Consider the following 16,408-nt stretch of genomic DNA (forward strand, 5'->3'; position numbering starts at 1 on the left):
TTGTATCTCAACTGTGTGTCACTTTTTATTGAAAGAGAAAGAAGGTTAACAGTACAAAAAAAAACTAGAGAGAGCAAGGGGCGTCATGGTTTGTAGTTAAGCCGTGAGTGGTCACTTGGCGCCAACGGTGATCTTCTCCAGGTCATGGATGCCCTCCTTGTCAATCAAACGGACAGTGAAGGAGGGGAGGTTCAGGATGAAACGCCGGTTCAGCTGGAGGAGGAAGAAATGTGAACATATGAAACACAATTAATTACCTTTTTAACAGTGTTTCTGGGGTCGTTGACACAAAAACGATAGGAAGGCCAGGTCATTTCTCTAACTACATTGACGATTATATATGGTTGAAGGAATATATAGACAAATGTAGATTAACCATGTCAAACAGAGAGAAAATCTAGTATTCTGAAGATCCTTCCAGAATAAGTGAACAGCTAATTGTCCAACTGGTTTATTATGTTCCTTTGGTGCTTCCAAATACTTTATTTTTAATTTATCTTTCTTTACAAAAATGAAGGAGTCCGTTGCAGTAATGCCTCCGTTTGATCCAAAGCATCATTGATTCAAATCAAGACCCTTTACATGGTTTATTGCTCCATTTGTTTTGTGCTATATTTTTAGCTATGAGCTTCTAGTTCATACAGTAACTGAAGGATCAATAAAAGAATGCTGGTTTCTTCTCATTGAGCCTGGGAAAATACTGGGTTACTTTTCTCCAGATGACCTGCTGTCCATCAGTCTAGTTGAGACAGTTTTCAAAATGGAGGGCAACGTTTTATATGGACTCTGAATACTTCACTGGCTCCTACGCAGAGTATACATTTTGCCTGTGAAAGAAGGTTTCTTGACTCCAGGTCAACCTCTGAACTGTTCTTGTTGCACAAACAACTTTATCCTGTCCTGGTCTCCAATTTGCCCAAGTTGGCTAGAGGTGTCCAATCACTTTCCAAAAGGACTGGTAATATCATATGTTCAGCATCTAAAAGCCCCTATATATTTACAGCTTGAAGAGTTTACACGCAGCTCATGGCTATGCTGCTGAAACAGCACTAATTTGGAAATTCTGACGATGAAGGAAAAAAGTAGGCTATAAACCTGTAGGCTGAACAAGGCCTGTGCAAATGTGTTATAAGAGTAAATCTAAATCAAATCACACAGCATACACAGAACAACATTAATACCCCAGCAATGTAATGAACTATGAAATAAAATGCTTTTTATTGTTATTTACACAAAAAAAGATGAGTAAAACTACTTGAACTCACCTCCTCAATGCACTTCTTCAGCAGATCCACAGCCTCATCTTTGGTCAGATCTGAAACAACAGAAACAAGAATTTAGATTTAAATAAAGCTGAAAATGTTCATCGTTAAAAAAAACAGGGAATATAATTTATACCAGGGGCTGAAAAATGTATAGTGTCAAATTGGAATCACAAAATTCAAACAAAGCAAATAGCACACTTTTATATAGTTTATTTTTACTTAAGTATAAGTGGAAGATGCAATATATACATGTTGGCATTTTGAATGTTCTCATCTTTGCATTAGAAAATGAAGTTAATATTGGCAAAGAAACTTGTGAATCAAAGCAATCTTTAAAGTAAAAAAAAAAAGAAAAGATATTTGGCCTGATTTACACTATGTATAACTACGGAATATGCTGAGGTACTGAAACACTCCATGGACCAATATTAGATCAGTTGTGCACAGACAGCAGCAACAACATACAGCCTAACAAAAAACAAACACGCATACGACATTTCTCTGCACTGACCTGGTTTGTAGTAGCGATCGAGAATGGATAGAGTGAGAAAGGCTCCGTAGCCGTGGGCAGCGAAGGGGGCCTTGGCCAGGGAAGATAGGTAGTCCATGTAGAAGAGACCTGGGCCATCTGTGTCATCATAGCCCGCCAACAACAGGTTCACATGATATGGTGTCTGGAGATGGAGGAGGAAGAGAGTGGAGGTATGTAAACTAGAGACTGAAGTGTTGATGAAACTGCTTTGAAGCCACTTTAACAGCAACTCCCTGGTACATGCACCATGTTGACAGAGCGTCTTATCTTAATCACGGCATCATCTAACATGGTGGTGAAAACACAGCAATAGGTTTGAAACTACTGTAAAAACAATCAGTGAATCAAATTACATTCACTTTTTAAATAATAAATAATAAATAGAAAGGACAAACTCAAAAATAGGACAGAAATCACAGGTCCTACAGTTTGAAAAGGACGACAATTACATAAATTTTATTTGGGAAACTTAATATGGACTCCTTGGCTATTTTTAATATTGAATCAGCCAATCACATTGTAGCAACAATGTGCAGTTTGGAAAGTAGACGTGGAAGTTTGAGATTGGACTTGATACACTAAGGCTATTTTGAAAAAATACAAAACAATACATACTGGTGAGCGGATTTGCAGCTGGATTTGTAAATATGAGAAGGCAGAATTCCTACATTTTCAGCGTAGATGCCACTTGATGTAGTACGACTAGAACTATTCTAAAAAAAATGTCTTCCATCACCCAAGAGTGAGAAATCTTACCACTTGAAAAGTACAACTTCTCAACTCCTTCCAAATAAATTGCTCTTAATTATCGACTTTTTCTACCTTGGCGCAGACGCGGAGTGACGCACAGTGGCAACATTAACACGGCATAAACAACAGAGAGAGAGTGAGAGGAGGGGGCTGGAGAGTGATGGAGGGATAGGAAAGGTGAAAGGGTGTTACAGGACAGAGGAGGTGTGTGTGTGTGTGTGTTCTTGTGCAGGAGCAAGGTGTCACCGGCTGTGTGACATCTGCTGGGAGTCAGCACCCCCTGTTGCTCCCTCCATCCCTCAATGATCCTCCCCTTTTTTCACTCCCCCCCATCCCACAATTCTCCCTCCCTCTCCACCGCCTTCAACCCTCGTGCCCTGGAGAAGTGCCAGGGCTCATTAAAAACTTCTAAAGTCGTTCCTCTTTTGCTCCCTTTACCCCCCCACCCCCTTTTTTAAATTACATCTTTTACGCTCCAAGCCTCTTATCCCCTCTCTTCCTCCAAAACACTAATTTTCTCCAGTCGTTTTTTTGCAAGCCCCTCTTCCTCCATTTATTAAAGCCAGACAATTTTCAAAGCGTTTCACAGCACAGCCTGAAATTTTTTTTTGCATGTAGTGTGTGATGGAACAAGAAAAATGTAACATGTCACGCAGAGAGAGGCAAATATGATCCAATGACGCCAGGAGAGCTGTGAACTGCACACCTGCCCTCTCATTTCTATTTAACTCACACACAACATGCTTATTTCTGTGACGTACGTGTGTGTGTGTGTGCGTGCGCGTGTTCCGGCCGGGCCGTGTTTGTCACAAGGGTAGTGATGATCGTTATGTTCCCTGTGGACTGGAGTCGGCTTTGGTGTACATATGTGTGTGGGATAACGATGGATTTTGAATAGACACAAATGCAAGTGAGAAAGGGAAACAGTGTGTTTGTGAGTACACACCAGGGGTGTGACTCTCAAGATGAATATCTTATTGTGCACGTGTGTGTGTTTTAATTCCTCTGTGAGCTTGCGAATGCCCCGGTGGCGTCACCCCCACCCACCACACACCTGCCTCACTGGTTACAATGTAACAATAATACTGACTTGGCATCAAAATAACCTTCCCATGTCACCTCAGCCAGGCACCTTGTTTAGGGCCCTATGATTTCCGTGTTAACGGAATCGCGGACGGAATCGCGGAATTGGCCAATAAAAACGGAATCTAATGTTAAACGCGGAATATCGCGGAAATTGACATAATGTGACTGAAATGCTGTCATCGTGAGGAGAAGGAACGTTTGTCTGGAGAAATGTTCCGGGGAACGCTCATTCGTGGCACCACCCGTGCATCTCCTCACAAACACTCACCCGGCCAGGGTCTCCCCCAGTGCGTGTTGCTTGTTTATTTACTTTATATACACTTTTTTTTTCTAAACCGCGGAACAAGTGCGCTGCGCCCGCATGTAACCGGCGAGCGTCCCCTTGTCCAGGTGCCGATTGAAACCCAAGTCACACCATCAAATACGCCATTATTACGGTTATATTGTTATTGTCAATAAAGATGTTATATTTAGGAATGCACCGATAATTCGGCGGCCGAAACACGGCGAGTAAACTGTGGAACATGAAATGCTGGAAAGTCTCTGCGCAAAAGTGAAACTTATGAACTCCCCGCGACTTTCACTTCACAGCAGAGAACATTCTCTCTCTTTGAACAGTTAACTAAAGACATCGGCTCATCTGATGCATCTGTTATTCCCTTAATTGCAGAGTTGTAGGGGTAATATTGCGTGTAGAGAAACGATCCAGTCGGATACGGAGAAGCGCACGGCGCAGGAGAGGGAGAACAGTACAGCGCAGGGGCGGTGCGCAGAAATCCGTCTGCACCAGATGAGGGGGCACTACCACTTTTTTATTTATGTTAATTATTTTACTTTTAAATGTGACCAGCATTGCATGGCTTGTTTTAAGATTCACTTGCATTTACTTAATTAGGATTTAACTTAAGTCAAAACAATTGAACAATTGAGAAGTCAGTGGATTCAAGAAGAAAGTTGCATTTCAGTGGACATTTTATTCACTGACACAAAAAGCACACATTCTATGGTGGTAAAGTAAGTATAAAAGGTAAAAAAAACAGAATAAAAAATAAATAAAACGGAAAAAACGGAATTCTAAAAAATTAAAACGGAAAAAACGGAATTTGGAAAAAAATAAAACGGAATTTGGAAAAAAATAAAACGGATTTCATAGGGCCCTACTTGTTAACCCTGCCACCTGAACTCACACCAAGGTTCTCATGCAAACAATGCACATAGTATTTTTTTTTTTCTTCTCGCACGCTCAGCCACACAAGGCAAAATGCAGTGTTTTGCTGAACAAAAGACACACCTGTGTGCACGCGTTACTACCGTCGTCTTCAGCAGAGACAAACCAGACCCAACTGGTTTTCAAGGAGCCGTCTTGACATTTTGGGTACTGTCACTTTGAAGAGAGTTATACGGATACTTCCGTCACATCTGTGGTAATACTGTATATAGCGGACGAAATTTGGCAAGGGAACTTGTAACTGGAACTGTCAAGGGCTGGACTCTCTGCACTGACCCCACACCCTTGTGCAGGTCCCAAGCCTGAATAATTGGGAGGGTTGCGTCAGGAAGGGCATCTGTCACAAAATCTCTGCCAAAACTAATATGCTACCTCGGTGATCCACTGTGGTGACCCCTTGAGAGGATGAAGCCAAAAAAATAAATAATAATAATTATTTGGTTACCAAATGGACCAGAACTGGGTGGGGAAATCTTAGTCTAGGCAACAGTCTGACACATGTCAATGTAGTGAAATAGGATTAAAGGTCCACTGTGTAAGAACGGGTGATACCCAATGGTGAGAATACAAACTGCAACACCTCCGCCAAGCAAGTTTTTCCCTTAGTGCGTCAGGGAACTAGAGTGTCTTCAACATTTGCGTTTTTGATTCATTAATTGTGTATTGATGCAACTCTAGTGTTTCTTGGTTTTGGAGCTGTTGGTGTGGAATTCTTTTGTTAAGACAGAGACATAGAAGATGTATAATGTCTTTATGCTAATGGACAGAAGAGTGAAATCAATCTCCTCATCCAACTCTGGTCAAGAAATGTTGAACTATTCCTTAAGGGTAGCACATTCAGAACAAAGGCAGCAGCTTTGGCTGCGACACAAATTAAGGTCATGTTGCGACTACACCACCACAAACTCATCCCCTATCTCCTCTTCCACGTTCCAGCATTCCCTCCCCTCTTTCTTTCCTTCCTTCCCTCTCATCCCTCCCCCTATTTTTGTACTCCGCCCTGGGGCATGTTCTCTTTATTGGCATTTCTTCTCAATCTGCTTGTATTAATTGTTCATCTGTGCAGGAGCAGGGGAGCTGCATGCAATATGGCACCAGTAATTATTTGCGCCCACTGTGTGCTACAAAATATTTTACAAACCCATATGGGGCCAGCTGTGGATCACCGCAGCACAGAGGCTAACTGTTGCTGTGGCCTTACAAAAAAAGAGCTTTATTTACCAAACCATACATGGAGTTCAAATCTAACAGACAGAAAACGTTTCATCATCACCTGACAGCAGCAAACAACCACATATTTACACAAAAACAGGAGACTGCGAGGCTTTTACATGAAATGTGATATTTATAAATTCTCTGCCTCTCGCAGATTTTTTGTTGTTTGTTTGTTTTAATTTCACAAACAAACCAATGCTGTTCAACTTTTTTTCTCTTTATTTTTACCTCAGTGGTGAACCTGTCAATTCTGTATCAATTAATTTAATCTGTATTCATTTAATATACAACTATATCAGTGCACATAAAACAGGAGAAACAAACAGAATCAGAGCTGGAGCTGAATTTCTATGCCCCCGAAACTTTGCAGTTGTTGTTTTGTTCTGAATTTCATGTGTATCATTACTGATATTCATGCGGCAGAGTCGAGGCCTCAGGTGATTACACTTACCGCTAGTGTGTGTGTGTGTGCGCGAGAGTGTTTTTTCTTTGTCTGCTCTCTAAAGCTTGAGTGAATACAGTACTCCAGAGGTTAGAGGAGTTGTTTTTCTGGACAGCGGGCTGGTAAAGTACAACAGGCTTAAAGCCCAATTTATACTCCTGCGTAAAGTGCTCTGCGTAGCTACGCAGAGTCCTCTGCGTCGACGCAGAACCTGTCGAAGAGCCTCTGCGTCGTCTCCGGGTGCACGGAATATTTTTTAAGTGTCCGTCACTCCGTCAAGGGACTACGGAGACGGCAAGAGCTGCGATTGGTCCTCAGGACAGGCCGAGCTAAGCTGCTCTGTGCCGGCTCTCAGTGCGCTCCGGGCGTCCTGACAGAGGCGGAGCTGATCCCCGCCGATAACGCCGCTGCCGAACTATAAATACGTCATATCTTAACACACACAGCACATGTTTAGACTCTAAATGGCCAATTTCTCGCCTCAAATTATCTTAAAACTGCGTTCCGTGACACAGAAAAGTGAGAAACGGCCACTTTTTCAACAACAACAGTCTTTCTCTCTCTTTCTTTCTCGGACGCCATTGCTCACTGTAGCCAGAAGCACAACAACCTTGCGCAGCGACCCCTACTGATCGGGCGGGAAATTGCAGCGAGTGTCCGTCACCACGACGCAGAAGTATAAATGCTCGAGGCGTCTCCGTGGTGACGCAGACGGATAACGCATACGCAGTCGGAGAAGTATAATGTGGCCTTAACTCTGCTCTTACATGAGCTGCTGACGTTAACTAACCTCCTGGAGGTCAGAAGACACTTGGGTAATTTCATCTGTAATTGATCCTGCAGGAAAGAGGCCATTAGAACTAACAATATACAACTGATTAATTTATCAGTCAGTACTTGTTTTAACCCAAGGGTCTGGACATGCTGGCGGGATTATGGGATGGTTTGGTTTGTGTGTTAGGGGGTCATTATGATTATTTGTGATCATTATCTTGCCTTTCTGTCTGGGTTAAATTTACATCTGCAATGATTTAATCAGATTAATTAAAACATATGCAGTCAGCTGCTTCCCCAGACATGAAGTGAGAGAGGCTGTAAGTTGAATTTTCTCGAAGACAGCAAATGAGCTTAATCCATGTCTGAGAGACAAGCCTGTAGGCTCATATATCATCTATGCTGCACATAGCATACATCATTTATGGACAACAACAAGTTCACCTTTAACCTTTTTTTGTCTTATCTTTATAAGGAATGTTTGTCTCCATAACTCTATACTACATATAAATGGACACTAAAAAAAGAGATTCCTTTCAAAATGGGAGAAACTGTAGGTTTTGATTAATTTTTAAGTGTTATGGCTTCTGTCTCCACAAATGGAGGATGTCCTCCTTTTCTGTTGGTTCAAATCCTCATAAAAAAAGAAATTTGTCTTTATGTGCCAAAAGGTATCTATAACAGAGACCGTAGCTTAATTGCCGTTGAAAATAAACTAACCAAAAACCATAAACTAACCAAAAATGTAATTCCCAGCATCAGAAGTAATTCTAGCTGGTTTAAGGTGACATACATACTTTAAAAAGATAATTATTGGCTTAAATTAGGTAAAAGAAAAGCCAGACTGAAATTGTTTCTACCTTATGATAACTTCTCCTGCAATTGTATTCAATACCAAACAGCTGAAATTTTTGGCCGTCGATTTCTTTCCTTGTTTCACATTCAGATGGACAACACACATTACATATTCTACAGATTCAGAATGTTCTGTGTGTGTGCGTATGGGGGGACGACGCCATAAAAAACTGTTTATACAAAATAATTTGCAAATGTCCGTGTTCTCTGGAGATTGATGAATGTGAAAAGAACATAGCTGGAGGAAGGTGTGGGATGATGCACAGGAGAAACTGCTACTCCAACACTTTCTGCAGCACTCCTGAGAACATGGCATTGGTGATTCCTGCACTTGTAAAACCAAATTCATAACCGCGAGGCACAAATATAGCGATACAGCTACAACTTATGACAAGACTTGAATATAAATGTTATCCTCCACAACATGTACAGTACAACCTTGACTGAATAACACAATCCTATAGGTCCCTCTGTGTGCATGCTTATTGTAATCATGTGCATTTTGACTCGTTGTCTTTCTCACACTGTGTGGTGTTGTCTACTGGGCCCGCTTGTTCTCCCCCAGGACCCCCACTCCTCCTCCTCCTGCTGCTGCTGCTCTATCCCTATCCCCCGTTCGATGTGTCCCACATTCCCTTCTCTGCCGCACTAATTGTTTTTTGTAATTATTTTTACCCTTCTGCTATTGTGACAGGCAGCGGCTGCACTACTCTTAACAAATTAGTGCAAAAGATGCATTGAATTGAAGATAAATGGAGCTGAGAGCACATGCAAGCAACAAGAAAAACTATATGTTAGGAGAAGAAATTAATTACAATTCCAAGTAGTTTCTTGATTTTTTTTTTGTAAAAAAGGAACATACCATTTTCTTTTTATGATAAAACCATGGTTGATGACATAATGTATATAACATAATATTGAAATTACTGTCACACGATCAATAAAAGCAACAACTCTTCACAAATTAGCTGGAACAGCGACATGTTTGTCTATTGTGGCTGGTTATTTTTTGCTATAAATTGTTTAGGCACTAAAACTTTAAAAGTTGTACTGCAAATGAATTGATTTATCATTAGGAATGACAAATTGATCACCATTTGAACACTAATTGGTTGTGGCCTTACAATGTATCTGAACAGTTCCAATTCAAACAAGACCCAGAGTTCAAATAAATCAACAGATACTTAATTTAGGGATGTTGTTGTCAGTATGTTTAACATACAGTACAAAAGTCAACCCATAATTTAGCTACAGCACTTACTTATACAGCAAAGCAAATTCACAAAATAAAAAGTGACACAAGCGAGGGATACGTGTGCCAAGTGAATCACAACTATATTTATAATCAATAAAAGTGTAACAAAAACTTATTTTTTTTGGGGACGCCTGAAAAATCTCCTGTGGGCCCCAACATATTGCTGATGCATAAAACCATTCATACTCATTATTGACACCTCTTGGCAAGTTGTGGTCATCTCTTAAGGCCACATTATACTTCTCCGACTGCGTATGCGTTATCCGTCTGCGTCACCACGGAGACGCCTCGAGCATTTATACTTCTGCGTCGTGGTGACGGACACTCGCTGCAATTTCCCGCCGATCAGTAGGGGTCGCTGCGCAAGGTTGTTGTGCTTCTGGCTACAGTGAGCAATGGCGTCCGAGAAAGAAAGAGAGAGAAAGACTGTTGTTGTTGAAAAAGTGGCCGTTTCTCACTTTTCTGTGTCACGGAACGCAGTTTTAAGATAATTTGAGGCGAGAAATTGGCCATTTAGAGTCTAAACATGTGCTGTGTGTGTTAAGATATGACGTATTTATAGTTCGGCAGCGGCGTTATCGGCGGGGATCAGCTCCGCCTCTGTCAGGACGCCCAGAGCGCACTGAGAGCCGGCACAGAGCAGCTTAGCTCGGCCTGTCCTGAGGACCAATCGCAGCTCTTGCCGTCTCCGTAGTCCCTTGACGGAGTGACGGACACTTAAAAAATATTCCGTGCACCCGGAGACGACGCAGAGGCTCTTCGACAGGTTCTGCGTCGACGCAGAGGACTCTGCGTAGCTACGCAGAGCACTTTACGCAGAAGTATAAATTGGGCTTTAATCCTAACCGTGTGTTTGGACTACAAGAGGAAGCCAGTGTACCCACAGAAAACCCACACTTTCACAGTGGACCAGTAGACATGTACCTTAATCTCACGTGTGCCTTACATTGTGCTGCAAGTTTGCCTCTTTGGTCTCAAATAACAGCCTTCTAAATGAAGCACAAATGTATTACAGTTATTACAGGTATGTGTGTGTGCTGCTAAAGGCTCAGGTGTTGCCATGAAGTCTCTGAGGGGAATAAGTCATGACTCCCAACAAGCTGACAAATGTGCCTGCCTCTGTCAAAATGCATCTACTTACAAACACACAGGTACAATTACAGGTGACATCTGATTCCCACCTGAACTTGACTGCGACACCTCTATCACCATGACCACAGCTGTGTACTGTGTACAGCATCGAGACAAAAAAAGGCCTCTGCAGTGATTGTTTTCATTCTTTGTTTTTAGCCACTAATGCATTTCAAACAAAAATTTAAACATACTGCTGATATACATACAGTGAATTTTGCTGCAATTTGAATTAAGCATTATTTTAAATAATGGAAATTAGCCTGTGAGGCCATCATTAGTTCCCTTGGGCAAAATGAGACTGAAAATGCTACAGGATGTAATTAAATTTAAACAACAAAATTAAAATATGTATAGGTATACTTGCTTAACACCCGACAATGAATATGCATAACTCAGAGGATGACCACTGGTGCAAGGGATTAATTAACTTCTGTTTTTTTAAACTGAGAAAAGACAGGAGAATACAGACGTTATAATTATTTGACTTAGAAAAGACTAACGGATGAAATGGGAAAATTAAAGATAAAGAAGGAACAACTTTGCAAAGTGGATTTACATTTGTGGAGATGAACACTGCACACTGGACTGCGGTGTTTGTGGTGTGAATAAAACTGTGATGCCAAGATTGAAGATAACCCAGTATATTATGAAAAAACACAAATGACAGAAGTATTTATTGTTGAAATTAAATAATTTTGTTGGATGCCTTTTTTTTTTGGCACAGCAACTATATTTATGTTCAAATTAATGTGGCAATTAAATTCTCTTAATCTTGACCACCATTTCAGCTCATGACAATCATGAAATGATCAGCTGTGTTGATTTCAGAGGATTCTCAATAATATTGCATGTACAAATCATCTGAATATACACTTACATTTCCTTTATCAAAATTTAAAAGCTATAATTTGTAATGCTTTAAGAAATCTGGCCCACTAAGATTATTTATGTTGTGTGACTGTGAGGTTCAACCCCTAAACGCCAAAGAAACACTGAAATAAAAGCTACAAGTATTATTTTTATGGATCATAGTTCCTTAACAGACAGCAAAAAGTGCAGTATTTACATAAATTCAGTGCCAAAGGGGAACAAACTATGCATTATTTCTATTACATGTGCCAGGTAAAACGAACAAAATATTTTCTGCACTTTATTATGCTTTTTTTCTTTTTTCAGGGTCTCTGCAGGTTTCAACAAGTCAAACTCTTTAAGACTTTTTTAAGACCATAATGAATACAATTTACTAATTTCACACCCATACTGACAAAAAAGTACCAAAGCCATGAAGGAAAATTGGAGCAAAAAATCTTTGAACTTGCAATTCGGCTTAGCTGTGGGCTTTCTAGCACATTAGATAGTGGTGCTCGATAAATTCTCACCAGGCAGCACAGGTGGCCTACTTTAGTTCCGTGTTGTTACGTTATCGCATTCTCAAAAATAGAAAAATTTCAAAGCGAGACTGAAGTTTATGCACGTTTTAAATAAAAGTAACGTTAATAGACCTTTCGATATTGCATTTAAGACATTTTATGAGATTGTAGGAAAATGTAAGACATTTTAAGCCCTTAAATTCAAATTATTGGATTTAAGACTTTTTAAGACCTCGCGGATACCCAGTTTTTAAACTATAACCATACATACTCATTATATTATGCTATACTGCTTTAAGGATGGTAGGAGTTTTCAATGTATTGTAAAAAGACAGCTTTGATCTATTGAAGACAGTTAGGAGCTGGTTTTGCTTCAGTTTGCACAGTATATGAATTCCATATAAATTAATTCTACTACTGAAAGTTGCATGGTCGGTGGTAGAACATTTAGCTACCAGGCTCCTCTCCTGTGGAACCAACTTCCGCTTTCAGTCAGACAGTCTGACTCGGTCTCTGCCTTTAAGGTGAGACTGAAAACCTACCTTTTTAACATAGCCTATAGTCGAAGCTAGATCAGGTATGTCCTGATAAGAATAGTCTATCTTATGCTGCCATAGGCTTAGACTGCTGGGGGAATTTCCCATCATGCACTTAGAATGAGCACACAGACTTTGCACGAGCCACACTTTCTCTACCCCGTCCTCGATTTTTCATCCCTCACCACTTACCTGATGTACCCCCATGAGATGTAGCACATAAATCTACATATAGCACATCTCTAACTGATTTTAATCTCTTACAGTTCTGCTGACACCAGTGAACGACATGAGGTCAGGACAGGAAAGAAGACTCCGTCATCCTCAAGTCTCTGACCACAACAGTCTTCACTACAGGCTGTGATAAACCCAGTGATCCAGATGATCCTGGCATTTAAAGACTTTTTTTTTTTCACTTTTTATTCTTGTCATTGTGTATTGTATGTTTTGGGTAACATCTATTGCACGTCTGTCCGTGCAGGGAGTGGATCCCTCACCTGTGGTTCTCCCTAAGGTTTCTACCCTTTTTCCCTTTTACAAGGGTTTTTTTTTTTTTTTTTCCTGGTAGTTTTTCCTTACCCTGGTCGAAGGTCTAAGGACAGAGGATGTTACCAACCCTGTGAAGTCCCGTGAGACAAACTATGTTTTGTAAACTGTGGGCTATATAAATAAAGATTGATTGATTGATTGATTTGAATATGTTATTGATTTTAGCAAAATCCCAAATGGAAAGCATCCACCATTCATTCCCATAGTGCTGATTTACTATATGTGATAAGCACAAGTTATTCAGTTGTAGCCAGTTTCCCTCTGAATAAATGGATTGTGTTTCAGGAATAGTTACCCTGCTCCGAAGGTAGTCTGCAAGGTTCTTCCGTGTGAAGTTCGCTGCTGCTGCTGGACTGAGCTCATAACCTGAGAAATAAGGATAGGAATATGGCATCAGAAAAAAACTTTGAGTGAATATTATTGAGCAAATGCACTTTTCTATAAAAGATACCATCGTTAATTACTGGGGCAGTAAAACAAAATAGGGCCTGTTTTGTTAAATCATTTGTTAAATTACATATTTTTCAAAATAGTGCATCAAAAATAATAATGTCATAATAATGTGGTCACACAGGCCTTTCGTAAATGAATGCAAAACAACACCCAGCACTGTTAAAGACTAGATCATTTGTAGGATTATGCCACAGCCACGTAATATTCAGAACTTCTGTAGTTCTTACCATTCCTCATTTTGTAAAGCTGGACATTCTTCTGGATGTACTCTGCAAACTGTACCGTGTCTCCAGCTTCTCCGACACACAGCATCAAAATCTTCTCACTGAGCTTGAACATTTTGTCATAGTCTAGAGAAAAAAAATACACAAATCACACGAAATTAATGATTTAATTGACGTACTGTAAATATCCTGAGCACCAGTTCCGTACACGTTAATGTGGTATTACTTTCACTTTCACTACTGTAAGCCAAAAACGGTTTTAAAAACGTTTACGACTCGACTAAATTAAAACATCGCGTACATGGACACTCGACGTGTATTATTACATGTTACTGGGATAATATAAAACTCAAACGTCACAGAATCAAAGCATAATGCTAGAGATTCATGTGCTACTTAGCATAGTGCATGATAGCGTATTTATTTAGCTCAAGACACAACCAGAAACCAACCAGAAACTGTGATTCAGTCGAGGTTGAAAGCAGTGTTGTAAATGTACAAATAACGTTATATAAGACGGGAAATAAATGGTGAGTACTTGTCAACTGAGAAAAATAAGATTTGTGTTAACTGAGCAAGCTGCTCAGTGGCTAATGCTAAGCTAACGCATTGTCATACCATGTTTCATTTGAATGATGGAGCTGGCTGCAATATTATCAGCGGCGACGAGGACAAAATCCCGTCCTTGGATCCCCAGCAAATATTCCATCTTCAATATAAGTCGTACGGTGAAATAATTATAAAATACTATCAAACCGCAGGTGCTTCTTAGCCGGTGATACACGGATTACACAGCAAAAGTTACTCAGTACATAGACAGCGCAGGCGAATGTCGTCACCGGAAAACACTATTTTGTCATTTCCGCGCGACAAAGGCGGGCGATTTGAGCGGACTCACCGAAACTAACACAGCAGCGTTTTTATTTTTGAAAATAAAAACGACAAATTACACAGTTAATGCGAACTGGATGTCCGCGCGAACGGCGGAACGCATCGATACAAAATGCCCGAGTCGAATAAGCTCGACGTCTCGCTGCGGAGACGGTCTCCGCGGTTGAGTTCTCCTCTACAGACTATCGTAAAAACGGATACGAAAGCGGCGCAGGGCCCTGTGGCTGTAAAACGCTCGATAACTGTGAGGAAAATTGCTCCCAGAAAAACAACTGCGCCATCGGAGCATAACAAGGAGAATACACCAAGGTTGTCAGAGAGCGATGACAGCCAGCAGAAGAAACACAGGGCGCCGGACCCGGTTCCCATTCGGACCCGCAGCAGCAGCTCCTCGAGTGGGAAGAAAGAGAAGAAGAAGGCCGCTATGCCCTCACCGATTCTGCCCTCATCACCGCCGCCCTCTCGCCCCCAACAGCCGGCGGTGGATCCAGAGGACGCGGTGTGGTCACAGAAAGTTCGCCGGTCCTACAGCAGGCTCAGTGACAAGTCATTCAGCAGCCCCGACTCAAAAGAGACTTTATTCGGCTTCGATAAGTTGCGCACCCCGGAGGTTTTCCAGAGAGTCCGACATTCCAAGGCAGATCTTGAAGGCTCTGAGTCCTTGTCTGGTCTCAACTCGTTCATGTCTATGCTCGAGGCGGACGACCGCGGTTCGGGTTTCCCCGAGCAGGATCCAAACATCCCCGGAGTGGCTGTGGCGAAGGAGAAGAAGAAGAGAAGGAGGAAGGTGCAGCAGATCGACACCACGGAGCTGGACGCACTGGCTGCAGAGATGAACGCAGTGTTCGAAGAAGCAGATGAGTTTGATCTGGTTGTGGAGTAAAATATTAAAAACATGACACTTGGACAAACTAAAGGAACGATTCTCTCATTGTGGCATGTTGATTTTCTCACGGACATGATGGAATATTAGTTTTTGGGAGTGTTTTGTATCCATCGGAGACGGTTTTTTTGTATATTGGAAGTTCCTTACAATGTACATGTTTCTTTGACGTTTGCTGTTTTGCTCTTAATGGTGAGGTTTAGATCCTTTATGTAGACAGACGAGTGTTGTTTTGATTCCAAAGTGACTACTAGTAGTTAGATAAGTAAACCAAAAACATGTTCCTTTTTCCTATTGAATGTTAACTCTAACAATGAATAAATAAGTTAACAATCTGCAGTCATTTCTGACTGATGGTTGTTTTAGTCACATTTCAAGCAAAACAAAGTGCCACATACTCTGTTGATTCATGCCTCTCAGACATGGTAATCCATTGTGTTTCTTTAGGATATTTCATATTTGACATAGATAGTAGTGTTTCTGATACAAACCAGATAATGACAATAATCTGTGTAAGACACTGCTATGAAAACCAGTACTGGTTGCGTAATATAGTCACATTTGAATCTTAATCAGATTATGATGTCCTGATTAATTGTTTGCAGCAGTGGACGTAATCTAGAACACAACAAGTCATTATCACAATTATCAGCAGTTTAAATCAAACATTTAAACTGCAATATAAATGCAACAGTCCCTCACAAAGTAATGTAAACATTATAACCAGAATAATATCTCCTTCAGAACAAGGTCAGGATGGATTATCTGTCTTCATTTACATGTAGCCATGATAAACTGAATAACTCTGGTTTAACTCTGGACGTCATACTTTGTATTAATTAATAATGAGAATATATATATGCCGCCCTAATTATCCTTACTTTTTACCTTGATTTAGAGTGATTAAACTCCATTTGTATGCTTGTTTATAAACAGGCTTTGACCATGTTTACTGTCTCCAATTTG

At 40.7% G+C, this 16,408-nt stretch overlaps 2 protein-coding genes across 2 annotated transcripts; one reads left to right on the plus strand and one right to left on the minus strand.

Annotated features, from left to right (window-relative positions):
- psmb2 (proteasome 20S subunit beta 2) lies at positions 1 to 14,476 on the minus strand. Its single transcript, XM_083900269.1, has 6 exons — positions 14,287 to 14,476; positions 13,672 to 13,794; positions 13,287 to 13,357; positions 1,777 to 1,939; positions 1,266 to 1,315; positions 1 to 213 (listed from the first exon to the last, which is right to left on the minus strand). Exons 1-6 carry the CDS (start codon positions 14,375 to 14,377, stop codon positions 112 to 114), a joined length of 600 nt encoding a protein of 199 aa, XP_083756395.1. The 5' UTR covers positions 14,378 to 14,476; the 3' UTR covers positions 1 to 111.
- A 195-nt stretch (positions 14,477 to 14,671) lies between these two features.
- On the plus strand, positions 14,672 to 15,442 carry cdca5 (cell division cycle associated 5; the record flags this gene model as incomplete). Its single annotated transcript, XM_083899462.1, has 1 exon — positions 14,672 to 15,442. One exon carries the CDS (start codon positions 14,672 to 14,674, stop codon positions 15,440 to 15,442), a length of 771 nt encoding a protein of 256 aa, XP_083755588.1.
- Positions 15,443 to 16,408: the final 966 nt, after the last annotated feature.

Source organism: Microchirus variegatus, assembly GCF_963457635.1.
Source record: "Microchirus variegatus genome assembly, chromosome: 13".
NCBI classification, from domain to species: domain Eukaryota; kingdom Metazoa; phylum Chordata; class Actinopteri; order Pleuronectiformes; family Soleidae; genus Microchirus; species Microchirus variegatus.

Excerpts from the sequence above, each read along its gene's own strand:
- psmb2 (XM_083900269.1), bottom strand. The coding sequence starts at position 14,377 with ATGGAATATTTGCTGGGGATCCAAGGACGGGATTTTGTCCTCGTCGCC. Across the intron at positions 1,940-13,286 it reads CAGACTACCTTCGGAGCAGG|ACACCATATCATGTGAACCT; the intron begins GTAACTATTCCT and ends CTCCATCTCCAG. Across the intron at positions 214-1,265 it reads TGAAGAAGTGCATTGAGGAG|CTGAACCGGCGTTTCATCCT; the intron begins GTGAGTTCAAGT and ends TTCCTCCTCCAG.